Source organism: Vanessa cardui, chromosome 24 (genome assembly GCF_905220365.1).
Source record: "Vanessa cardui chromosome 24, ilVanCard2.1, whole genome shotgun sequence".
Taxonomy (NCBI): Eukaryota; Metazoa; Arthropoda; class Insecta; order Lepidoptera; family Nymphalidae; genus Vanessa; species Vanessa cardui.
Window position 1 is genome coordinate 7,690,121 of NC_061146.1, and position 27,823 is coordinate 7,717,943.

A 27,823-nucleotide genomic window follows, 5' to 3' on the forward strand; every position below is an offset into this window, starting at 1 on the left:
CAACAACAACAACAGCCTGTAAATTTCCACTGCTGGGCGAAAGGCCTCCTCTCCCTTTTTGAGGAGAAGGTATGGAACATATTCCACCACGCTGTTCCAATGCGGGTTGGTGGAATACACTTGTGGCAGAATTTCTATGAAATTTGTCACATGCAGGTTTCCTCACGATGTTTTCCTTCACCGCTGAACACGAGATGAATTATAGAGACAAATTAAGCACATGAATCAGCGGTGCTTGCCTGGGTTTGAACCCGCAATAATCGGTTAAGATGCACGCGTTCTAACCACTGGGCCATCTCGACTCTTTTTATTCACACACGTTATAGATTTCCGGTATATTAAGGGGTGAGTGAGCCAGTGTTACTAGGCACAAGAGATGTTATATCTCACTTCCCAAGATTGGTGGTGCATTGATGAAGTAAGGAGTTATTAAAGTTTCTATCAGTGCCAATGTCTATGGTCAGTAATGATCAGTTATCATCAGTTGGGCCATTCGGCCGACGTGTGAAGCCTACATACAATTAAAAAAAAAAACATTAAATCAACAGTAAACTATAAATATGTATATACATACACATTCTCGGTACGGTATGGTGAGGAGGTACGAAATAAAACACATAAATTAGTGGCAATATTTTTAAGTTTGCATTTCAAAATGTAATCACTATCTTATGTAATATCAGTTCGCTACAACTAGGGCGGGATGTCATCCCAAAGCTAACTACGAAACACTTACAACTATTATATGGCTCCTTTGAGCGATATTCATTAAATAAATTAAGATTTCCGTAAAATTAACAGATTTGCAACGAATTTAATTGTTTTCAATCGAAAATATAACGGATTCAAATTTCTCATTGAAATTATTACATAATTCAAACAACGAATATTTTAAATCAATTTCTTTTTTATTTTTTTAAGTGCAAAGGAATAACAAATGAAACAATAATATCTTAAAAATTATAACTTATTTTAATCGTATTTGGTAATTATGTTATTTTTTGTATATTTTAAATTGCTGTTTATTTGTATCTAATTTATGATTTAGCACGTCTTAAGTACACTTCGTAATGCTTTTATGAATCTCATCCGTAAATACGAGATCAGAATATTGAAATAAACTGTTAATATTGTGGTTATATATATAGAAGAAGTTGTAGATAAAAGCAGAATATACACTATTTTAAAACTGTTTTAATGTGACTTAGTATAGATAATAACGCATCTTTGGAATAACACGCTCGCCTAAAGGCAATTAAAAAATATATAATTATAAATAAATATTGTAAAAAATCGGATAACTTCACCGGATTATTTTAATACACCGGTTCTGCATTTTTGACATCATTATCGAATATGTTATAAAATATTCTTAACCAAAAAATATCGATAGATTTTAATCGATATGAAAAATATAAACAAACGGTAACTTTTATTCCATGAATGTTATTTAAATCTGAATCCAAATAAGCAGGAAGACTATATCATAATTATTCAACAAGTTGAATTCACAGTTTATGGATAGAAATTAATCTGTGTAATTTTAAAAAGTAAAAATAATTGATACATTATATAGTTGATAAAAATATTATTTACACTAATATCAAGGCTTTTTTATTTCACGATTTCGTCTTTTATTCTAAATTTTAAGCACAAGTCTACGACGATATTATGAACGAGTTCAAAGATATTAAATTTTTTCTATTTCCGAGGTACCCTGATGGTATCAGCTAGCGTTGGACGCGTGTAGATGTTCTCACCATTTCTTAATTTTAGTTCATCGAGGTACATACTTTTTTTTCTATAATATTTTCTTTAAAAATATATTAATTAAGATAAATAATTTCTTTAAAAAGAATACAGTAAATTATCAGTAATTTTCAAGAAATTAGATTTTTATAATAAACGTAATAAACTTATTGAGTAGGTAATTTTTTTTTTTTTAATTCAAAAGAGTTTTCTATTATTTTATTAGCCTGTATTGAGTTACAGTTGGGTCATTTTTAATCTATACTATATTACCTAAACGACTATGACTAGCATGCTGCGAAACAGTTTTTAATTTCTTATAATCTATTAGTGACAACAGCACTTCAAACATTTTTTTTAATTTTTTTATGTCTTTAGTTCTGCGTTTTCAGCCCATAATAAAACATATTATTAATTTAATTCCAATTGAACAAATGACGGAACTGGCAAATCCTAAATAGACTATTTTTTTTATTAGTAGAAATCCTATTACAGTCATATCAAGCCTTTAAAACCATATTTTATCTTTTTGATAGCCTCTTAAAATGTATCAGGCATTTTCGCGCCAATACCAACGTCGTATGTCAAATTCTTTTTTTTAAATTTATTTTATAGCAATAGTTGTTATTAGTAAACTGCTTAATTTGACAATAAAAAAATTCTATAGTATTGGTAATTAAAAATTCCTTTAAATATTCTATAAAAAATTAGTAAGAAGTTTTAATCGAGTACTGTATTGTAATAGGTCAGTAGAACTACATATCAATAACAGGTATGACCAATGACCATAAAATATTTTGAAAATAATTAAATACAAAATATTTTATTTAAATTGAATAGTAATACCTATGTGCCGAAATCTATTTTACAGTGAAACGTCGGTTATACCAGACCTAACCTTTTTTTGATAACGATTTATAGTAAAACATCATAATGCTTCTAATAAGCTATTTCTAAACCTAAAATCTCAATATTTAATATAGTAATTCTTACACTTGAGAAATTGAGTTATATTTTACTTGTATGATTAGTTTTGCAATAACTGTTTTAAACGTTCCAGAAAAAAAACCCTCAGAGAAATGTGTTGCCATTTTACAATTATAATGAAAATAAAGTTTCATTAAAATTTAATAAAATTATTTTTATAAATAAATCAATTTTAGGCGCACCATCGAAAGTGTAGACATTTTTTATAACAAGAGACAATTTTATTTTATATAATTAAATTAGAATTTTCGATTAAGAAATAAAAAAAAATTCAACAAAGAGTCAATTTCATTATCCATTAGAAAAACATACTTAAAGGTATTGTATTATATGACATAATATAAAAAATTACGTAAAATGAAATTCATTTTAACTGGAATTATTACTGGGGCACACAGTGCTTAAGTTATATAGGCATTTTTTTTAAACTATTAGAACTGCGCTCGATAGATCTTACGTGTGAGTTCGAAATTCAAATCTGAATTTGTTTAAAAAAAGAATGTCGTTTTTGTGACGTATTTTTCGTATTCTATTTGTAATTGATTTGTTATGTAAGTTTTAAATTAAGAAGTTATATTCTTAATACCGGATAGAGCTTAAAATATTATCAATTTCAAATATAGAATTGAAAATATAATTATTTGTAATTACTTAGAAATAAACATATATATAAAAAATATTTTAATAAATATAAAGTGATTTAACACTAAAAACGTATACTTATTAACTATTGAAATTAAATCAATCAGTCAACGACGTCCATCTTAAATGTGTTGGGATTATAATTGATCGGTTTCATGGCTAACCGTATACCAGTTCCGGTTGAATATTTTGCATTTAGAATTTCTTCGTCACTACTGCTCGAATCTTCGAAGCGATCGGTCGTGCGTGGAGTTTGCTCTGAATCTGAGGACTGTAAATTAATTTTGTCAGTTAAACAATATTATAGAATATTATTATTTACATTATGTAATAAATATAATTAAGATATATATTATGAAAATATTAAGAAGAATGTGATAAATACATTGTTACAAAGCGACTCTACATTAATACAAATTAGCATTAAATAGCAAATATCTATAACTTACACAAACAAAGAACCGTATAAAACTAAGCTCTAAAACATATATATAATTAAAATAAAACAGCGACTAAAAAATTAGTAGTTGAAAAGTCTGAAGAAATTTACCAAAAAACTGAAAAAAAAAATAAACCAAGATCGTTCCTGTGTTTAAGATGTTAATAAAGAAAAACAAATACAGGCCTTCCATCCCCACTATTACCATTAAAAACTAAGAAGCGATAATACAATGAACACACATTTATTTCTTGGGACGTCGCACGATGCTGGTGGGAAGCCTGGTGGGTCTCTCATCGCTGCTGTCCACACCCTACATACAAAATCGTATATACAGACAGTACAAACACACAGAACATAGCTTGCTTAAAATCTTTTAAATTCATTTAAAAGTCTTTTAGAAATCACATATTTAGTTAATATATATTTATATTATGAATGAAAACATTTAAGAATTACTGCTTTCAGGAACTTTTTATTTCGAATCAATGACATATATATTTTTAAATCAATGTGTACAAAGTTAGACGCAGCCAAGTTCAAAGTGATATCCCTGAATTCCTGAACAAACGAACAACAAAGCAACAGATCTTACATCGAAGTCGCCGATGGTGAACTTGGCGGCCGCGTCAGGCAGCAGCTGAGCTGGCGGTGCGCTCTCCGGCGATATAACCTACCCCCATCACCGCGTTAGTCACAGAAACAAATATCTATTCCACAATGACGTTTTATCACTAGACAAACAATCGTAAAATAACTTCAGAACTCATTAATTAGTCGTAGAACTTTTTTCAGAAGATTTAGCCTCGAACGTAACTTGTCCGCCCCCTAAAGTCGTTTAGGGTGGAGATTATCCTGCTACCTGCGATTTATTCCGCCCATTTCTCCCCTAAAAGGTGACGGTTTACTTAGTATATAACCTTTCTCAAGAAATAGTAAGGTTTAGATCTGATATTACCGCGTTATAAATAGTTTAAACAAAATAACTCCTAGGCCTGATGCGTTAGGGTATCAATAGTGGTTTGTAAATATCTAACTAGTAAGAAAGGCCTTTTCTATTGAGGATAAGGAGTATCAATCACTACTGGGTCAGTTGCAAATCCCAAGAGTATGTTGTATATATATTCCTTTCGGTAGAATTCGTGTAAAACTTGCAGCTTCAAGGTTTTCTCACACCATAAAATACTAAAATAAATTAAGCGGAAATTGTGATTACTAGTGATTTAAGAGGGGTTATCAACATCTCACAAAGTCAACCCTGAGCTGACTGTGTTTTATAATCTATATATTATATACAAACGAAATACAACGCAATGTTTAATTACGAAATCTCTGAATCTTTAATAAAACCTATAAAATTTGTCAGGTGGATTCCTTATAGCGTGCAGACATCCGCTAATTTTACAAAACTTCATCCCTAAGTGGGTGAAAGGGGTTTCGAAGCTTATCTAACCATAAAGACTAAGAGTTTATTTGAGATCACTAATCTAAGAATTTACCTATTTCAATAAAAAAAAATTCCAAACAACTGACCACAAAAATTTGAACTATACGCACTATATAATCATGCCACTACAGAGACGGAAAATTTACGTTCAAAGCATGAGAAACCGCGAGGCAACTAGTCTTAATATAAACGAGATCATTGTTAAAAATATATTTCTCAATTGTTATTACAAGTAGAGAGGTTACTTTAATATGTAATAGTTTTTACGTTTTTTCAACGAGTCTAGTGATAAAACCCCATTGATATTTGTTTAGAATAAGTACAATATGTAAACAAAATGACAGTAAATTTCATTGTATAGTTTAAAGATTCATTAAGTTATTATTTATAAAAGGATTACTGCTTTTTAGCGCATATTATATAGAAATCTATGTATATTTTGTGTATTTGTCGGTGTTTAAACGTGTATCACGAGACTATAGTCTTGTTTCTATAATTTGGCAAGTATGCGTTTTATAATATTAATAATTTCTGCTGTTTACTTTGTTATCAAACAATGCTATGCACACGCTACGCAGAGCGTGCTCGGAGTGATATCGCATTCGCAGAGTGCTTCGCCATTAAATCTCAGTGTCAATGTCGAACAGATTGTACATTTAAAAATAAACAATTGTTTACGTCATTTTTATTCGTCAGTAGTAGATCGCGTGACGTAATCGAATAACTGTCATTATTTTAAATTTAAATTCGTTGTATTTGGAATTGAATTTCTTTCACGCTTACAGCATGGACTGATAAATATTGTCACGTCATGGAGGGAACGAAACTCTCCATTCAACTTTTCCCTTTCATTATTCTTCTCTCTGATACTTTCTAGTATTTTTTGTAATCTTTGAATTTATATTTTTTGTTGTCATTTAATTAATTTCAAACCTTGTATATACAAGCCTGCTATAAAAGCACTTCTGGACAGTCATTTAATGAAATATTAGGAGAAGCTACGAATATATTAAGAAGAACCGGAAAAAGCAGATGTTACTTTTTATAAACATTTAAAAATACAGTTATGTTGGTTAAATACGATCACATATGTATGTATATAATATATTCTGCCTGGAAGTCAACGAGTATTTACTCCGCGATTTTTTATAATCTATATAATCTTGTAGTGTTTAATCTTCTTTTTTTATAAATGTTTTGAATTTAGGAATCGACTAAGTTAAAAAGTTTTTTTTTTTTAGAAATTTTTATTTTATACATAATACGTATAGGTAACTACATCATATTTCGTTTCAGAAAGGTATTCCACGAAATATATTTTGTTATAAGAAAATCCCTTAAAAGCATGTTTACATATTGTACGAAATTCATCGGAATAGTAGCTTACTATGTGATATTGTTAAGTATATATAAGTTATTTTAATTGTTATCAATCATATAAAATAACCTTGCAAGAAATCTGGAATTGTCTTTTTTATTCGGTCTCAATTCTAAAAGAGCTTAAAGCCTATTTATATAAATCTCTTGAGTTACATTTTTAGTTTAAGTGTTTTAATTCATTTTATAACTTAATATGAACCTTGGAAGATTTTTATAAGTTATAAATTTAGTACAATGTCCAAAAATATATACTGAAAAATAAACAAAAAGATTCGGACATTTCAATTGGCTGTACATATTAGGTTGGGGAAAAAAGTCTTTTCGCATATAGTATGTATGAACTTGTAATAAAATCTCTTTGGCTATACCATTTGTATCTGGCTGGTTTTGGTATCATTAAAAAGTTTTAATTTTAAAGAAGGCACTTCCAAATTCAAATTAGGAATTTGTGTGATTTTCATTTGTTTTTGTTGTTGTTAAAATGAGTGAATCTAAAGAAGAAATTCGATACATTTTAAAATTTTACTATAAAAAAGGTATTTTTACCTTTGCAACTCAAGCCGCGAAAAAAATTTGTGATGTTTATGGACCTAATGCAGTATCTGTGGGAGTAGCGCAAGTTTGGTTTAAGCGTTTTCAAGCCGGAAATTTTGATATCAAAGATGCATCTCGCTCTGGTCGCCCTGTTACGGACAAAATTGATGCCATTTTTGAAAAAGTGGAGCAAGATCGGCCTATTAGTAGTTACGATGTAGCTGAAGAACTGGCAATTGACCACAAAACGGTTTTGACTCATTTGAATAAAGCTGGGTACACAAAAAAGCTCGATATATGGGTGCCTCATGAACTCACTGAAAGAAACCTAATGAACCGTGTACTCATTTGTGATTCTTTATTATGACGTAATGAAACCAAACCATTTTTGAAGAAGCTGATAACTGGTGATGAAAAGTGGATCACATACGACAAGAACGTGCAAAAAAGATCGTGGTCAAAGGCCGGTCAAGCTTCACAGACTTTGGCAAAACCAGGATTAACTCGCAACAAGGTAATGCTGTGCGTATGGTTTGGTTATGTGTGTGGATTGGAAGGGCATCATTCATTATGAGCTGTTACCGCCCGGCAGGACCATCGATTCAAAACTGTATTGCGAACAATTGATGAGATTGAAGCAAGAAATTGAGAGAAAGCGGCCAGAATTGATCAACAGAAGGGGTGTGGTTTTTCACCATGACAACGCTAGACCTCACACATCTTTAGCCACTCAACAAAAATTACGAGAGTTTGGCTGGGAGGTATTAATGCATCCGCCGTATAGTCCTGACCTTGCACCTTCAGATTTTCATCTGTTTCGGTCTCTGCAGAATTCCTTAGGCAGTGTCAGGTTAACATCACGAGAGGACTGCCAAAACCACTTGTCGCAGTTTTTCGATCAGAAGCCCCAAAATTTTTACAGCAATGGGATCATGTCACTGCCAACAAGATGGCAAAAAGTTATGGAACAAAATGGCACCTACATACTTTAGTCAAATGTAAATAAACTATAAAAAAAACTTTTTGAATTTTCATATAAAATACGAAGAAACTTTTTCCCCAACCTATTATTAACTCCGATTAAATTGAAGTGAATAAAAACACAGTTATATATAAACAAAAAAATCCGGCTCGAAGGATCAACTTTGCAAGGTCAATTTTTAACAAACTTTTCACAAACAAAATCACATAGTAATCAGTGAAGTAACAGGAAATGGAAAAAATACAGATAATATTTACATGTTAGCGTTATAGCGACAGTAATTAGCTCAAAAAAGTTATCATTGGGTTACTATATTACACTTTAGCGGACATAGAATGAGTTAGAATTAATGCATAATATATAAATTATATTAAAAACTTCAATTTCTTTTTAATTATCAGAAATTAAGCTTAGTTTAAACAATGAACTATCTGATGATTCAAAGATGGTTACGACTTCATGGTATATTCTTTTAAATATTGCTTTATCTTAAATATTTGATTGAAATTTGAATTTAGAATTGTGTTACTAAAGTCCTATGGATAAACTGTCGGATTATACTCACGTCTTGATCGCTCATCATCTCTTTGGTGGAGACGGTGGTTTCGATCCTCCTGATAGAGCCCTGGTGGATGTCCACATCCAGGGCGAGGCATTGGAATCTTCTCAGCAGAAGCACCACTGGTATAGGGAGGACACCTGCCAGGATCATAGCGACTGCGATGCCGAGGACCCATGATGGATATGGTGTTTTTTCCACACGACCCTGTTATCAATAGTTATATTTCTTATCTATACTGATATTATATATTAAATATGAAAGTAACTCTGTGTGTCTGTCTGAATTATGCTCTTTCATGACCAAATCGCTGAACCGAATTCGATGATAACAACAGGGTAACAACAGGCTTACTATATACGAAATGGACATTGTTACGAGTTCAAAAACTTTTCAATTACTATAATGTTACAGCTAGCCTTACCCATCGCTGGGCTAATGTCACCTGAACGTATAAGGATAATTGTTTTTCTTTTAAACATTAATAATGTCCAATTTGAATATCTTACTAATATTCCTATTTACCCCTCCAACTATCCTCCCAGCTTGTGCTAAGGCAGAGGACAAAAACAGGCCAAATTTGCTCCTTTTTAAAGCTTTAGGCCGTTGTGTTATTGATGCTTTCCTTGGATGGAGTAATGAATTGGAAAACTCTACTTTTTACTTTCATTTTCGCTAATACGAAAAATAGAGTTATTTTACTTTTCAATATTTTGATTTTTAGCGCATGACTTATTGGAATTAAAATCTGACCTCTTCAGCATTCCAAGCTCCATAAGTCGGTGGATTGAGGAGCATGAAGATAAGGGAAGATAGAAGGATGCAGGAGACGATGAAAGGTCCAACGTAGCGCCAGGTGATCTGCCAATACAGGCCAGGACGATAGCCGGTCATTTCGTATATGTCATTGGAGAATCTGAAATGTATTACATTTTTAGGTAAAGTGTCAAAACATCATCTATATTTTCCTTAGATCTACGACGACAAGAATCTTTTATTGTTCCAAGATTCCTTGATTATTCACCGTGGAAAATGCACCACTAGTTTGCAAGTACTTCAGACGTAAAATCTAATAAAATAATGTAATAATAAGTATAATCGAAAGTAACTAAGCAGCATGTTTTATCATGCAGTTTTGGTGGAAAATAATAGTCGTCATTCGCTTGCTATCAGCATGTCTCATTTTCTTGGGGGCTCCCAAGAAAATGTCTTATTCAAGAAAAGTATTTGCCAAACTATTACGACAAGACTGCTTACAATTCCCCCTTAGGAATTTTGTGCTGGTGAATTGTCTCCCCTACCAAACGATCACTTTCCCTCCACTTTTAAGTTGACCCAATCGAAAAAAAGTTATGCGAGCTTATTAATACAACCTTTTTTGGGTATGTTTAGTTAAAAACTAATTTCCTTTTCTCTTTCTGTCTGCATTATTCAAGATAACATTCCTCAAATAACATATAAGCGATCTTTAGTGTTTGAAATCAATGAGGATAGTGAAATGTTTATACTTCTCATGTCCGTAGATGTAGATAACAGCGATCATTTCAAGCAGAGCGATTACGACGAGGCCGATGGTACCAGCGAACGAGTCGAACATCTTCAGCCAGTACTCGCCCGCGCCAGTCGTGAAGATGAGACCCACGAAGAAACATATGGTACATACGAAACCTGAGATAAACATCATTAAATATATATAGCAGTCAAAGTAGTTTAAGGCACTATTAATTCATTCATATTTATTCAATTTTGTGTTAATTTTTAGGGTAGATTCACATATTTTTTTTTAAACAAATGCACATTTGTTTGTTTCGTAATTTGAAATTTAATTTTATACTGTGCTTATTAAGCATTCATTCTTTTAAATGACTGTCCACATTTTTTTTTGATACCATTACATTTTTGACTCTTGCGTTTTGTGGCAAAATTGTTCGGAGGAAATGATACCATTGCTGATATTATATGTATAAAGTTACTATGATCAATGTTTTAATATTTCGTATGGTCTACAATCAGGTCCTAATAAAAAAAAAAAAAGTTATCTTCAAAATTAATCTCACCAGTAATAACGGGCTTGCTGAATCTTTTGAAGAAATCAATATCAAATATAGTGCAGAGCATGCCCTCCATAATACCGATCTGACTGCCGAGACCCAGGGAAAGCAGCATGAGGAAGAAGATGATGGACCAGAATGGTGCTGGAGTCAATTTAAGAATAGCTTGCGTGAATACGATAAACGCAAGACCTGTGCCTTCTGCTGCCTGAAAGAATTAAAATAAATTGGTCAGCGAACATTTTGACATCAATAAATTACTCAAAGATATGTTAAAATATAATTAGAAAATGGAAAGAGTAACAGCTAATAAATGTCCCCGTGCTTCCACTGTTTTCGTGGACATGATTGGAGCTAACATTTGTTTTGTAGAGTCAAACGGACAGGAGGTTCAACTGATGGAAAGTGACTACCACTGCTATTGGACATCTATCAAACCAGAGGGCAAGCAGGTGCGTTGCCGGCCTTTAAGGAAGGTGTTACTCCATCTCGCTTCTCCAATATGGATACATGTGATAAACGTACGATTCTACCGAAGATTTTCCTTCACCGCCGAGGTATTTAATTATTACATTAAATACATTAAATAAGTGCTTTTGGTATGAACCCATAATATGTAGTAAAGGTCACGTGTTCTAATTAATTAACCAAGATTTCTATGTCATAGCAAATATCGATAAAATAAGTACACCGAATCATAGGACCATTTAAGATATTGCCAGTCATACCTCATCAAGTTGCTTGCTCATGGCACATCCGGTAAGGTTCAGTGCGGAAGTGACGTTGTTAGGGAGATTCGGAAACTGCTCCTCATAGTATTCTTGCGTCGAATTCAACATAAAACCACCGATATGGTGCATAGCCAGTACCTTTATTTCCCTGTAAAAATAATTTATCATTAAAAATGTATTTTTATGAGATTATATGCTTTTATATAGGTTTAAAGAATTTATTCTCAAAAAGACATAGTCAATTGCATGAGAATTCATACATATCATTTATTTTGTTACTAAAAAATTGTCGCCAGATTATTTGGAACTCAATTAAAGATAGTAAGATATAAATACAAGTGTGTTACATCGTTAGTATATCAATTATTTTCTAAAATATGTTTTGAAAGCTGAGATTTAAATTCGTTAATTGAGCTTGCATTTCTTATAGTAGACGGTAATTTGTTGTAAAGTTGTGCTCCCTCAGATGTGATATCCTTCTTTGCAGATTTTGTCCTAGTCTTTGGGAGAACTAGTAAGCTAGGTCGACGGGTGCTACGTGTATTGACTTGTTTTATAAATGACAATTAGAGTGTACAGATTTATTAATATTTTAAACATTTTAAAATTATTCTTTCAATGGTGAGGCAGGCTGGTTCAATGTTCCAACAGAATAGGCGCAATTAAACGGGGGATTACCGATAGTTTTCTTGCTGTTCAGAATTGTGCAGCTGCTTTAAACGGGTAGAATAAGGGTCTAGATAAAACGTTTACATTGAGGGAAACACACATGAGCCAGAACTCGTTGACCTACGTGGAATACTCACAGAAGTTTCATTAAAATCGTATGATGATGTACGGATTGCAGTAAATGTGGGCATTCTTACAGAGAACAGATAACTACGCATGACAATATAACCTATTGCAACAGCTTGCAAACCTAAGTGCACTATCTATATACTATCTCATAAGCCAATGAGACTGGGCTGGAGTGGGATTAGACCAACGGTTTTACGAAGCATGTGGCTCTACCAACTTTTAACTTCCATCCACCGGGATTTTACTGAGATTTTTTCGGAAGTTTTTTAAAACAAACTCAATATAATTTATACGAAAAATATATAGAAATGTTCAATATGGAATCGGTAATTGATATCTTGGTTAAAACTCAGGATTTGCGGCCTTATATTTATTCACTTAATCAACGAGATCAATGAACATAAATAATACTAAAGTAAGGATGGCGAGCTCCGTGGTCGAGTAGTGTTTACACTGGTTGTTATGTGTACGCCACCACGAGGTTCCGGGTTCGAGTCCCGACCGAGTCGATGTTAAAAACCTTCATAATTTTTCAATATTGTCTTGTGTCTGCGTGTTTGTGGTACCGCTAATTACATTGGGATCAGAGTAATGTAAGCGATGATTATAGAAACCGTCATCATTGAAGTTCTCAAGGTCAAGTTCCCTTTAATTATTATTATTAATAAGTGACAAAGTTACAATACAAACAATACGAGCAATCAGCATCAATAATTAGGGTCCAATCGTCATGAATGTGTTTACTCCGGCCAATTAACCCGCGCGCTACTTGACCGAATGTTCAGGGCCATCGTTGCATGAAATATTATATTCTATATATAGAACGATATCGGGTTACCATAGATAATATATGTCACAAGGAATTCATTGTCTTTGCTCGTAAATTGATATTTATTATTAATAATATCTGCAACCAATCCTCGCTACGAAAGCGTATGTTTTATGGGCGCCATTTTGTTTTGACATTAGTTTAATTAAACTGATAACGTTTTGAATCATATCTGTATTATAATATTATAAATGTGAAAGTAACTCTTGTCTGTCTGTCGCTTTTTCACTACTAAACCGATGGACCGATTTTGATGAAATTTGGAATCGAGCAAATTTGAACTCCAGGGAAGGATATAGGCTACTAACCAAACCCCTAAAACGCCGCAAGCGACATCTAGTAAGAATATAGAAACATTACTAAAATACATTAAATTTGGACGTACTATGTTTATATAATATTTAAAAATGCGTAAAGTATTTTGGTCAAAAGTTTTGCCCCCAACGCTTTCCCACTATAAATTTTATAAAAATAAGAGTTAAAACTGTTATTTTTATCCACTAATAAAGAGTTTTTGCTATAAATTTTTACTATATAGAATATGGAGTGCGGCTCGAAAAGGTTTTAAGTTTTTTGCGAAAATAAAAGCAATACAATTCGAATATAGCGGTCTATGGATCGACATGTATGTCATTACGCCATTTTGAACTATTGAGTTGAACACAAACATAATCCATTTTTATAGTTTTTCGAGTACAATTAAGGTTGAAAATTAAAAAATTATGTATCAAATTCATATTATTATCCCTTTTTATCAATGGCAACCCTTAAAATATAAAAGTATTTACCATGCAATAATAACTTTAAACTTACTAACATCTACAAAATCAAACCAATCAATCATTACTAAGCTGATGCGTTCAAGCGGCACGGAAATTTGTCAATAATTTCAAACTATATCTACGAATAATCGTCTGTATTGAAACCCCATGATGTCACAGTGCAAAAGTATTTCTATGGAAACAGCATCCCATCTGAATGCCTCCGTTGAAAGCAGAGCAGGTTATTTGCCTAGAGCACCAGATATGCAATTCAACGTGGAAATGCTGCTCTCATTACCATCATTCCACTTTTCATAATCATACAGACATTTTTTTATTTGTATATATTTATGTCTCTAATATTATAACTGTGGAAATAACATTGTCTGTCTGTCTGTCCCTTGTTCTTTCACGAGCAAACTAATGAACGGAATTTGATGAAATTTGGCTATTTTGTTGCCTAGCACATGACACCCTAAAACAACAACAACAACAACAACAACAAGTGAAATATTATTTAATGTAGAAAGTTTCTTCTCCTAATTGTCCCAATTGCGGGACTGTAGAGGATGTATCCCACATTTTAATGGAGTGTGTTCGTAGCGAACCCCTCCTAGCACAACTAACAGATACCACAACAACAACAACAGCCTGTAAATTCCCACTGCTGGGCTAAAGGCCTCCTCTCCCTTTGAGGAAAATGTTTGGAACACATTCCACCACGCTGTTCCAATGGGGGTTGGTGGAATACACATGTGGCAGAATTTCTATGAAATTTGTCACATGCAGGTTTCCTCACGATGTTTTCCTTCACCGCTGAGCACAAGATGAATTAAAAAGACAAATTAAGCACATGAAACAGCGGTGCTTGCCTGGATTTGAACCCGCAATCATCGGTTAAGATACACGTGTTCTAACCATCTCAACTCGACTAACAGATAGATCGATGGGAATATGTAACATTTATCTTGCTAAACCTACTTCAGAACTAGCCAGAATTATGTATAATATAGGTAAACATAATATAAATAAGCGTCACTAGATAACATGATACAAGTAATTATTGTAAGGATATAATTTTTTTGTGAAATCTACCAGAGCAACATAGCTAAGTGACTCAGCTCTTAAAATGAGAATAAAAAAAACAAGTGAAATATATTTTTGCTATGTCATTACAAGTATTTAATAATTAGTAAACTTTGTACTAGAAAAACTGTGTCACATAACATGAAAATACAACTAGGGTAAAAATCGTTGGAAATAAAATATTCGAAATTGTATTTGCTAAATGGAATTTTAGTGTTCCAATTCAGCACAAATTATTCACTATTTGACGCAATCCAGGTCGCTTCAGTCGGCGTTAATTAAATGTTGGTCTCATGTTGTGAACACATATCGCAACATAGTATAAAACAAAATTGCCACCTCTGTCCCTTTATCGCTATGTATGCTTAAATCTTTAAAACTACGCAACGGATTTGATACAGTTTTTTTTAATAGATAGAGTGTTTCGAGATGTTTTTGTAAATAATGGACAATATAGTATAGAGACACTTATAATTTTAGAAGTTTGTGATGTGTTTTCGTAAATAAACAAATTCTGTAGTATATTTAATATCAGTATGGCACTCATGCGAAGCCAAGGCTGGTCGCTAGTATACATGTAAATGTCAGTTGTTTCGATATCCACGCCTAAATTTGATAAAATAATTTTGCAGTCCATATCTTTGATAAAAATCCATTCAACCATTTTGACGACTTATTTGTTGGTCATCATTCGATTTGACGGCAATCTTGCACGATCAAAGTGTGTTCAGGGCTCAGGAGCAGGATAGACTTTGTGTTTTACTATTAACAATTATTTGACAGCAAAACACAATAAGTCTTTTTAGTCCTGGATATGAAATTATTACAATCGTTTAGAAACTTGTGATTTCTGTATAGGAGAGATACATTACAAAATCAAAGACTTTATCTTTGATGGCACCTTGGGAGTGAAGGTCGCAGCCATTCCAAATAATAATATCAAATAGCTTGGTGGCAGGGCTTTGTGCAAGCCCGTTTGGGTAGATACCACCCATTCATCAGTTATTCTACCGCCAAATAACTGTACTCAGTATTGTTGTGTTCCGGTTTGAAGGGTGAGTGAGCCAGTGTAACTACAGGAACAAGGGACGTAACATCTTAGTTTCCAAGGTAGTTGGCACATTGACGATGTCAAGAATAGTTAATATTTCTTACAGCGTCATTGTCTATGGGTGATGGTGACCACTTACCATCAGGTGGCCCATGTGCTCGTCCGCCAATCTATACCGTAAAAAATAAGACATTATTGTGATTATATATATGATATGGGTATCAAAATGGCGTATTACCTAATGTCGGTTAATTAGCGACATTAATTAATTAGTCAATTAATGAAGATAATTTTGACCGAATTTCTGGTGGTTATAGATTTTTTAATATAAATTGTTATAGTAACATATAGTATAGTAACAGCCTGTAAATTTTCCCACCGCTGGACTAATGACTCCTCTTCCTTTGAGGAGAAGATTAGGAGCATGTTCCACTACGCTGCTCCAATGCGTTGGATTAACATGTGTCCCAATTTCGTTGAAATTAGAAAAACGCAGGCTTCGTCACGATGTTTTCCTTCACCGCCGAGCACGGAACGAGTTAAAACCGCAAATTAAGTGCTTGAACTCACAATTATCAGTTAATCTATCTATAATATAAATAAGCAAGCCTACATATGTAGAAGACATTGAATAAAGATATTCATTATAATTGAATCAAGAACCTTTAAATATGCAGCTTTGTAAGGAAGTCACAGTCTACGAAACCATAAATAAATTATTTCAAAAGTAGGTCACAAGAGCGGCTTCAATGCTACTATAAAATTCATGTTCCAAAAATCATTTAATATACATAGGTCATAGATGTTCAAACTTTACGTTGTCAGAATCGGAAACATGTACCAGAATAAATAATAATCATTTATGATTGCTTTTAAACAAGCATCAATGTTACAATTATTGATCCAACGTTGCAGAAGAATTATCATACATTGTAATATTCTACACTTTGATTATTTTCATTCTATGTTGCAAAGCTATCGATAATTTGATTATCGATAATTGACCTCGAAAACTATTCAAAATATCGATATTACTATCAATTAGATATATTGATAGCTCTCTGTGATTTGCATAGTTTACGATAAGATGACGACCTCCGTGGTCAAGTGGTGTGTACACCGGTATTCATGGGTACGCCACTCCGAGGTCCCGGGTTCGATTCCCAGCCGATTCAATGTACTTATTCTATTGTTTTCTATGTTGTCTTGGGTCTGGGTGTTTGTGGTACCGTCGTTATTTCTGATTTTCCATAACACAAGTGTTTTAGCTACTTACATTGGGATCAGAGTAATGTATGTGATGTTGTCTCATATTTTATTTGTTTAGATCTCAATTATATTTCGATCAAACATCGACCTTCGATTTTCGAATATGTTTTTTGTTTTTATTCGATTTCCAATCGATCAAATCGTTTGGAATAATCGTTATATAACTAGAATAGGAAATCGACAGAGCGACAAAGTTTACAAAAATTGGTAAGTAGAATCTGAGGCCTCTTTATGAGCAATGGATGAATCGTAGATGAAAAGCACACATTTTCTAGAATATCTGAAACAGATCTCTTTAGACATGTTATTCTAGTGCATTTCTATTCCTAAGCTTTATTGTGCACACAATACATCATCGAAGCGCGGGATATATGGTAATTTAAAAGCATTCAAGGGCGCTCTTATCTGTATAGTGATCTTGACTTTGTGCATAATAAATAACAATGAATGAATAAAGGCAATAAATAATGCAGACGAACGCATAGTACGACACAACTTAGATGTAGCATCGGCAAATTCGATAAAACCGACTACTATTTACACACCCTATAGAAATAGCTCCATATCGAGCTATTTGACGCTACTCATCGCTGTAGATTCTCGCGTCAGGTCAACCCGAGAAAGCAAGTGCATGTAAATCAAAGTCAAATTTACGAATATATTAGGTCATATGATATTACAAGTGATTACGTTTGTGTAATCATATTCACATAAGAAATAAATATTCATAATTTGGGAGAGCGTACTTAATTCGGGTGTGATCGGTTTTACGAATTTTGCCGATGCGACATCTGAGTTGTGTCGTTGTATATGTGCATTATTATGTATGCGTTATCCGTACTTCTGTACGTAAGTCAATTACTCTACTCTCTGAATAAAAAGTTTGTGGTTTGTATAAAAATTGCATAAAAAGTGAAAGTTACCTCAAAAGAAGAAAACGTGATGAACTATAAAAAAAAATGAGATGAGTTCAGTGGTCAGAACGCGTGCATCATAACCGATGATTGCGAGTGAACCCAGGCAAACACCACTGAATATTCAAGTGCTTAATTTGTGTTCATAATTCATCTCGTGTCTAATTTCATAGAAATTCTGCCACATATATACTCCACTTACCCGTATTGGAACAGCGTGGTGGAATATTTTCCAAACCTCAAAGGGAGAGGAGGTCTTAGCCCAGCAGTGGGAAATTAACAGGCTGTTGTTGTTATAAAACAAAACAGGTAAAGATAGATATGTAACAGATCGTTAACGAGCGGGAGGATCTGATGGAAAGCGACTATCTGGGCTAAAGACACTGTTACACAGGAAGTCTCGCACGTGCGTTACATTTAAAAATGAGAAGGCTCTTTTCTTAAAGCTGCCCAAGTCATATCATGGTAGATAATAAAAAAATATTGGACAACATCACACACATTACTCTGATCCCAATGTAAGCAACTAAATCAATTGAGTTATGGAAAATTAAAACAGACAGACAAGAGTAACGACGGTACCACATACACCCAGGCCCAAGACAGCATAGAAAACTAATGAACCCATGAAAACCGGTGTACACACTACTCGACCACGGAGGTCCAATGCTGGTGATCAGTTACCATATGAACCATTTGCCAGTCAGTAAAATAATAAATGGTAGGCAAAATATCATCATCATCTTCACGAAATGTAATCTTAAGTTAAATAATTACATTTTGCAGTAGTAATTAATACAGTATCTGATTCAAAAGGATACTGCGTCCGTTTCATCGTCAGTATTCAAGTCCTATATCAACGGCCAGTCTGTTTATATCGAGGCTATTTAAAATGGCGTTTACTTGTGTCAATTAAGGCCAATGTCACATGGGGTGAACACTGCGATTGTGTAGATTATACAGTCTGTAATTTGATTATGACAAATGAATTGTCTTTTGAATGATATCATTAGAGATTTGATTTATTAAATGTGTTTGCTTGTATGAAAAATTTTGGTATTTCATTCGAGTTATATTGATTACTAGCTGTGCCCGCGATCTTGTACGCGTTTGAATTTAACAAGAAAAATATATTATTGTAGCCTTAGTTATTCCTTATTATATCAGTTATCTGCCAGTGAAAGTATCGTCAAAATCGGTCCAGCCGTTCCAGAGATTAGTCGGAACAAACAGACAGACAGACAAAAATAGTAAAAAATGTTATTTTGGTATATGTACCGTGTATATGCTTTGAGTAAAAGAGGGCTATTTTAATTGTACAAACAGACACTCCAATTTTATTATATGTATGGATTGATTTATTATATTACTTTTTAAATATGACTTTTTAGAAATGAAAATAAATAGTGTGTAGCTATGACAAAAAGCAATGTATCTCACATTGTTTATTTTTTTCCATGGAATTGCATAAGCAATAAGGTAAATTATTGTAGAGCATGTATACAGTTGTAGCACAGAATCAAAGTAAGCTTTCATAATGCCTTAAATACCAAATTAAAAGAGAAATATTGTGAGTAAAAGGTTATATAATTGAGTTCGTGGTCGATAGCACACTTTGGGGATGAATCGACACACTTTGGGGATGAATCGACACACTTTGGGGATGAATCGACACACTTTGGGGATGAATCGACACACTTTGGGGATGAATCGACACACTTTGGGGATGAATCGACACACTTTGGGGATGAATCGATTAAAAAAACACAAGTGTGTTTCTTTCGCTGGTTCTTCTATTCTCATATTTTATTTTTCAAAATTTTTCGAAACTCCAATGAAGGTTTTGATGCTTAGCAACTGACGGATAAGTCCTTAAATACGAACGAACCCCGGCACATAACTAGTTTTGAATAAAATAATTTAATATCATTTCACTTCAAATTTCGTTTGAAGTGAATCGTAGTGGAACAAATTTAAAAATATCATTTATATTCTGTGCAACATATGTCGCGCTTTATTTCAACTTTAAAATTGTACGTTTCTTATTTTTCTACAGTAACATTTTATTTTGATCGGTAGCAATATCCGAGCGTTGAATCAGCGTGGAGGTAACGGTCAAAGTCCTCCGTAACAACTTTACGAGCAGTAAAGTAAATGGAATTGCTTCATTAAGCTTGGCGTCCATTTAGCTTACTTTGCGAACAATGTGCGCGACAATCTTGTATTTATATAAGCGTAATAAGAAGGTGGATGTATAAAAAGTTTGTATATATTTAAAAAAAAAATCAGTTGAGTTCGTGGCATGGAAAATAATGTACAAATTGTAAGGTCGATTTATCAATAAGATAAAATAGATCACACACCGTCTTCACCACGCGCCCATTTTTATTTATCTAATTTTCCCGCGCTTTTGCGATGTGTCATTCAAGATGACAGATGCATAACTACACAGATAATAGTATAATTATACAAAATATAAATCTAGTACTCATTAATATGTTATTATAGGTATGTGTACAATTACAAATATTAAAAATATATATTGTAAAGTAATTTTGTAAATGTACTAATAATCATATTTGCCCTTCAATATATTGCTAAATTTGTTTCCGAGGGTAGTTTGACCTTAACCTGCGACTCTATGCCAAGGCCCGATATTTCCGAGCTATTACGTCATTATCTTATTTTAAAATCATCAAATCAGCACTCTAAAGCTATCGTCTACGGTAACAGCTCGGCTAATTGATGATACAGCTCGTATATTAAGCAGCTCATAATTTAGGTTTCGACGAAGGTTTTAATTGTAAGGTTTTGAGTTTAAAATAAGAACTTTTCTTTTAATATTCTAATAACATAGAGATGATTAATATACTTTTTTATTGTTAAATTTGTATATAACGAACAACACCGTGTCTTTTGGTATATCTATATGTTTGTATTTTTTTTTAATTTTTATTTACCTGCATTTGTTTATAACTAGCCAGCATCCTACTAGATCATTTAAATTTATGCATATATATTTTTTTTGGTACGAAGTTATTTTTTTTTATTACAATTTATAATAAATAAAAATTTGTTCTTTTCCTATAATTAATCTCAAATTTGTTACTTTTCTTATTGTATCTGTTATTATATAATTTATAGCAAAAGCGACAAACCTCTCTTTTATTTATTTTTTATCTATATCTATAAGCAAAATAAACGTCTGGCAAGGAATGCTCCAGAACTTTTAACATTGGATACAAGCTTAGACCACTTACTTGGTAATGCACTTTTCGACCATCGTGTAAGCCTTGAAGCCGAGGATGCTGAAGATGACAACGGATGCGTAGATAGCAGTCAGGGCGTTACATACAGACACAAGCAGCACATCCCTAACGCAATTGTTGTTAGGGGTGTTGTAGGAGCCGAACGCGATGAGGGATCCAAAAGCCAGACCGAATGAGTAGAAGACTTGAGTAGCAGCGTCAAGCCACACAGTCGGATCCAGCAATTTATGGAGCTGTGGAAGAAATGTACAAGTTAGAACATGACTAACTTTGTAGTCGAGCAGTGTATATACCGTTCATGGGTACGCCACTCCGAGGTCCCGGGTTCGATTCCTGGCCGAGTCGGTGTTTTTTTTTATGATATAGTTTGGAAGACGAGCATATGGGCCACCTGATGGTAAGTGGTCACCATCACCCATAGACAATGACGCTGTAAGAAATATTAACTATTCCTTACATCGTCAATGTGCCACCAACCTTGGGAACTCAGATGTTATGTCCCTTGTGTCTGTAGTTACTCTGGCTCACTCAGCCTTCAAACCGGAACACAACAATACTGAGTACTATTATTTGGCGGTAGTATAACTGATGAGAGGGTGGTACCTATCCAGACGGGCTTGCACAAAGCCCCACCAAGTGAACCAGCGATGTAGAAAAAGATCATTAGTTTTCTATATTGTCTTGGATGTGGATGTTTGTGGTACCGTCGTTACTTCTGATTTTCCATAACACAAGTGGTTGAGATACTTACTTTAGGATCAGAGTAATGTATGTGATGTTATCCAATATTTGTTTATTAATTAAATATGCGTATCAAAAGTAATATAATATTGATAGGTTAGTGGAATATATAATACCTTCGGTTTGTACATGTGAATGATACCATCAGCTGATCCTGGTAGGGTTATGCCGCGGACGAAGAAAATAGTCAATACGACGTATGGAAACAAAGAAGTGAAGTATACGACCTGAAAGAAACAATTGAATACAGTAATTGAAGTTATAAGAATATGACTGTTAGTAAAATTCCACTGACATTTTTAACTTTGCCGTTTCGTAAAATTACATAATTTTAAAAGAAGGCATATTACTCAATACAGGGTTATATAAAGCGTAGAATTAATACTAGTTTACTTTAGATACATATATGATTGTATTTAATTAACATTACTTTATTTTTAAATGTTGAAAAAGAGTAACTACTGAGTTTCTCTTTGTTCCAGCTAATCTCTGGAAAGATTGCACCGATTTTGATGAGACTGTCACTGGCAGATAGTTGATGTAATCAGAAATAACTTAGGGTACAAAATGAATGTGTGTTTGTAAAAAAATAAAATATTCCGTCTCTTTGTTCCTAATTTCTGTAACGTCTGGACATATTTTGATAGGAATTCCACTGGCAGATAGCTGATGTAATAAGGAGTAATTTAGGATATAAAAATAATGTGTGTTTGTAAAAAAAAATCTGTTTTGATTGTTCCTAATCTCTGTAACGTCTGGACCGATTTTGATAGGACTTCCACTGGCAGATAGCTGATGTAATAAGGAGTAACTAAGGATACAACAATAACTTTTTTTGTTAAATTTAAACGCGTGCGAAGTCACGGTCACAGCTAGTACATAGATATTATTCAAGAACCTTTAGTAACTGTCAAGTATCATGAAATATGTTAATCTAAGGTTTATTTAACTACTCCATCAATCCGAACAGGCTGTAGTGGCTTATACAAATATTTGTTAAGAGTTCGACTGAACTCGCAACCGCCTTGCCAATCAATTATCGATCCAATTTATTGCTTAATAACAATCAAAATCAAAATATACTTTAATCGAATAGGCTCTTATAAGCACTGTTATGTTTTATAAAGTTAATTTTAATATCAAGCTGATGGCTGTAAGGAATGTTAATTCTACCGAGAAGAAGCAAGAAACCAGTAATTTTTCAATCAAAAACAATTTACTACAATTATATACATACATGTATGATATTCAACAAATATTGACCCCAAGGTCTTCCATCGCTTATATAGTCCTGTACAGTATAATATAGTTCATTTCTTTTTTTTAATTAATACATTTATCTATGATGATATGGCATATTACTTTGGGGTAACGCTGCAGATATTGAATCTGTCTTTATTTTACAAAAGAGAGCAATCCGGTTTATTTATAATCTTGGAGCTAGAGACTCTCTTCGGGATGTTTTTAACAAAGTGGGAATACTCACTGTTGCGTCGCAATATATTTACAACAATATTATGTATATTCACAGTAACATTGATCACTTTGATAAAATCAGTGATAATCATTGTATGTGCACTAGGAGTAAGGATAAGCTTATAACGCCAAGTTTCCGACTCCGTCAATAAATCCTTCTTGGGGCAATGTATCCGTTTCTATAATAAAATTCCGCAGCCATTTTTAACTTTGCCGTTTAGTAAATTCAAATCGTTTGTAAAAAATACATTGGTAGAAAAAGCATATTATTCGATACAAGATTTTATAGATGATAAAAAAGAGTGGAGTTAATACCTGTTGACTTCCAAGCAGGATATATTAATTTAAATAATTGTATTCAATTAACATGACTTTGTATTTTTTAAATGTTAAAAAAGAGTAACTACTGAGTTTCTTGCCGGTTCTTCTCGGTAGAATCTACTTTCCGAACCGGTGGTAGCTTCACTTAATTGTAAAATGACGATTCAAAAGTGCTTATAAAGCCTACTTGAATAAAGTTTATTTTGATTTGATGATTTGATATAGTAAAATACTAGCGACCTGAAATATATAATAAATATACTACAGAATTTGTTTATTAACGATATAACATTAGAAAATTCTAAAATTAACAGTGTTTCTTTACTATATTGTCCATGTATTATATACAAAAACCTTCCTCTCGAATCACTCTATCTATTAAAAAATCCACATCAAATTCCGTTGTTTAATTTTAAAGATCTAAGTATACATAGAGGCAGACAGCGGTAAGCGACTTTGTTTTATACTATGTAATGATAATAATTCTACAGACTTTTATTATATAATAGCAGAATCTACTAACATGCCCCAGGGAGGATGTTCTAGTAATTATCTAACAAGTCGAAAATTTTGTGTAATCTAATATTTTCTTTAAATATTATCTCCACAAACTTATTGTCTGTGCTTTGTTTTATGTTTTCATCATTATCTTTTATGTAATTTTAATGTACAGTCGGGGTAAGGAGAGGTTCTTCACCTTAAGATCTATTTTCGCGTGCTCAGTATGAGCGATAATCTGCTTTACCGATCGACAATATATGACACTGACAGACATATTTTGACAATGCAGTGACATATATCATATCTAATTTAAATATGCAATGACTAATTACATTATTGAAAAATATATATGTTGATATAAAACTAGACGTAGTCCAAAGATGTTACACTATTTTGAACCAACTTATCATACTATGTAAGTTTAATTTTATATGCAGTTATTTTAGTGCTTTAGTTTCAAAAGGTACTAAGAGTTAACGACTTGATAAAGGAATCAATTTGAAAACTGACGAAGGTTTTCTTACTCTGACTGTACAAACTCTTTATTGCCAGACAGATTCCCAATCAAAATTTTAGTAAGTTGTTAAGTTATAAGTATTTATCTGTTTTGATGGCAAGAGTTTCAAGAAGTTGTTATTAGTTCTGAAATGGTTTAATATAATATCTTATACAATATTTATCAAATTAAACTTAAATTTGTAATTGGAGTAAGTTCTGATGACTTAAGCTCGCCGTCTTAAAAGACGCTCTTAATTATTTACTTAATAAAATTAGAAAATGACTAACTTACAACACACATTGGAAGCCTTTTTTAATTTTAATTAAGGCGGTTAAATGGGGGAGTGGATAAAAGTTTTGTAAGTGTTATATTAATACTCTGAAGATGGATATTAAAAATTTAGAATTCAACACTTAAGAGGATGAAGATTATTAAAGAAGTTTCGTCGTTAAGCTTCTAATTTAATAGACAGTCTTTCTCTAATGAAATAAGTAAGCTTCGTTTTGGTTCAGCATTATGATAAGTAATTACGTCAGTTACCATAAATCAATAACAGGTTGACCTACAAATTTGTCAGACGGTTGATAAATTTCTTTTTCAATATAAATAGGTTAAATCAAGGTATGGGCAGGCTGGTTTACAAAAAAACACTTGAAGGCTAAATTCGGTAGGATCTTCATAAAATCAAAATAATCTTTATTCGAGTGGGCTTTTACAAGTACTTTTGAATCGTCAATTAACAATTAAGTGAAGTTACCACCGGTTCGGAAAGTATATACTATATATACTATATAGTATATACTTTCCGAACCGGAAAAAAATACAAAGTCATGTTAGTTAATACAATTATGAAAATTAACATATCCTGCGCGGAAGTCAACAGGTATTAATTCCACGCTTTTTTATCGTCTATATCGAGTATAATAAGCCTTTTTTACCAATGTATTTTTTATAAACGATTTGAATTTACGAAGAGGCAAAGTTAAAAATGTTTGCGGAATTTTATTATAGAAACGGATACCTTGCCCCAAGAAAGATTTATTGACTTTGCGGAGTCGGAAACTTGGCATTATAAGCTTATCCTTACTTCTAGTGCATATACAATGTTATAATGTTAATGTTTTCGTTAGGAAATCCCACTTGTTTTTAATGAATAATTTGATTTATTATTATTATTCTAATAGAAGATATAATAATTAATTAAAAATCAATCTTACCTTACCACTACTTTGGATACCCTTCATAACAATGAAGAAGACGATGATCCAAGCCAGGAGCAAATAGAGGACTATCCACCATCGAGGAGCGCCAGGCTCTTCAATACTTGGGGACGCGTCTAAGGCCTCCCTGTACCAGTAGTACACAGTGGCTGAGGCCTTACTACACTCAGCTTCAGCTGTTCCATTGTCTTGAGGACAGTGTGCCCAGGGTAGCTGGTCTGCGCTAAGCTGTATATAGACATTTTATAAGGCACCAGTTGATAAGCAAAACTTTATATTGATATAATATTTCAAATGAACATGGTAATTTTAATAATTACAGTTATTAATTTCGGGATATTTACTATGTTTTTTTTTTTTAGTTCGGTGGAGATCAATATTTCGACATTAACTATGAATGTCTTGTTCACGAGAGTCTCGTGTTTAATAACTGTAATAACTTAATATTTGTAATATACTTAACATTTTGTCATGCTATTGTTTTAGATGATTATATGAAGACAAATAAATTGAATTATGTATTACATGGAGATTATATTTTGTACTAGTACCTCAGCTCAGTATAATTTGAGATTTTGGTAAGTTGTATCGAAGTTCTTTGTGGTCGATTTCGTAACCAACTAAAGGGGATGAAAAAGTAGATGATTTTTTTCAATGAAATGTATTTGCCAGCAATGTATTTGGAGTAAGGTTGAATCTTTTAAAATAAATCATAAAAATGTTTTAATAAAAATATAAATAAAGTAATCATTTTTGATATACAATTAGGAATATATAATTAGGTAAATGAAGGTATATGAAAAAAAAGTACAATATACGGCTGCGTATAACGGCGAAAGAACTATCATGGGAATTATCGTCACGTTATTAATACAAGAGCACGTCACTAGCATTAATAGGGATGTGTATATCGATAATTCGAAAATTTAGAAGACAATTTATAATTAAGTAATTACAGTTAAAGCTTTTGATTGATGATTTATTTCAACATAAAATTACTTATCTGAAATATCAATCAACATACATATATCTCAAAATAACTTAGGTTTCATTTATATTAATATTATAAATTTGAAAGTAACTCTGTATGTCTGTCTGTCGCTATTTTAAGACCAAACCGCTGAATCGATTTTGATGAAATTTGGTATGAAGCTAACTTGCTACTTTTTTTAACCAAAACATAAAAAGGCGATCCTTGGGCGACTACTAGTGCAAGATAAAGAATATCTTGTAGATAAATTAATATATAAAAGATAACTTACCCGAATACTGTTGAAAAGATAGAAGAAGACCCAAGTGATGATCACGTTGTAATACAGAGCAACGAATAGCGTGACAACACAGCTGGCTATCCCGATCCCGCCCAGCCAGGGATGTATGGTGTTCCAGACTCCAAGGGAGCCGAGGCGCATCTTCTGACCAATTGCCATTTCAATCAAGAACAGAGGTATGCCTTCCAGAATTAACATGATGAAGAAGGGGATGAGAAACGCTCCTAAAAATAAACCATTCGAGTTATAAAGTGGGATTAGACAAAGATGTATATTTTGGTAAGTAATTTCTGACATATTATAATTGGGTCGGATT

General features: G+C 32.8%; 1 protein-coding gene across 4 annotated transcripts in view; it reads right to left on the bottom strand.

The window, feature by feature from the left end:
* Nucleotides 1-622: 622 nt before the first annotated feature.
* The window catches only part of LOC124540161 (sodium- and chloride-dependent transporter XTRP3), a 52,946-nt gene continuing 25,745 nt past the window's right edge, over nt 623-27,823 (bottom strand). Inside the window, exons 3-14 of one of the 4 annotated variants that reach the window (XM_047117614.1) lie at nt 27,499-27,731; nt 26,234-26,464; nt 22,336-22,446; nt 21,470-21,711; nt 11,499-11,649; nt 10,777-10,978; nt 10,228-10,387; nt 9,473-9,635; nt 8,726-8,926; nt 4,413-4,490; nt 4,060-4,130; nt 623-3,649 (exon numbers count right to left, since the gene is read on the bottom strand). In XM_047117614.1, coding sequence (XP_046973570.1) covers nt 4,062-4,130; nt 4,413-4,490; nt 8,726-8,926; nt 9,473-9,635; nt 10,228-10,387; nt 10,777-10,978; nt 11,499-11,649; nt 21,470-21,711; nt 22,336-22,446; nt 26,234-26,464; nt 27,499-27,731 — 1,841 coding nt within the window. In that variant the 3' untranslated portion in view covers nt 623-3,649; nt 4,060-4,061. Of the gene's footprint in view, nt 3,650-4,022; nt 4,131-4,412; nt 4,491-8,725; nt 8,927-9,472; nt 9,636-10,227; nt 10,388-10,776; nt 10,979-11,498; nt 11,650-21,469; nt 21,712-22,335; nt 22,447-26,233; nt 26,465-27,498; nt 27,732-27,823 lie in introns of all 4 variants that reach the window. The other 3 variants (XM_047117615.1, XM_047117616.1, XM_047117613.1) reach the window with 3 other exon arrangements.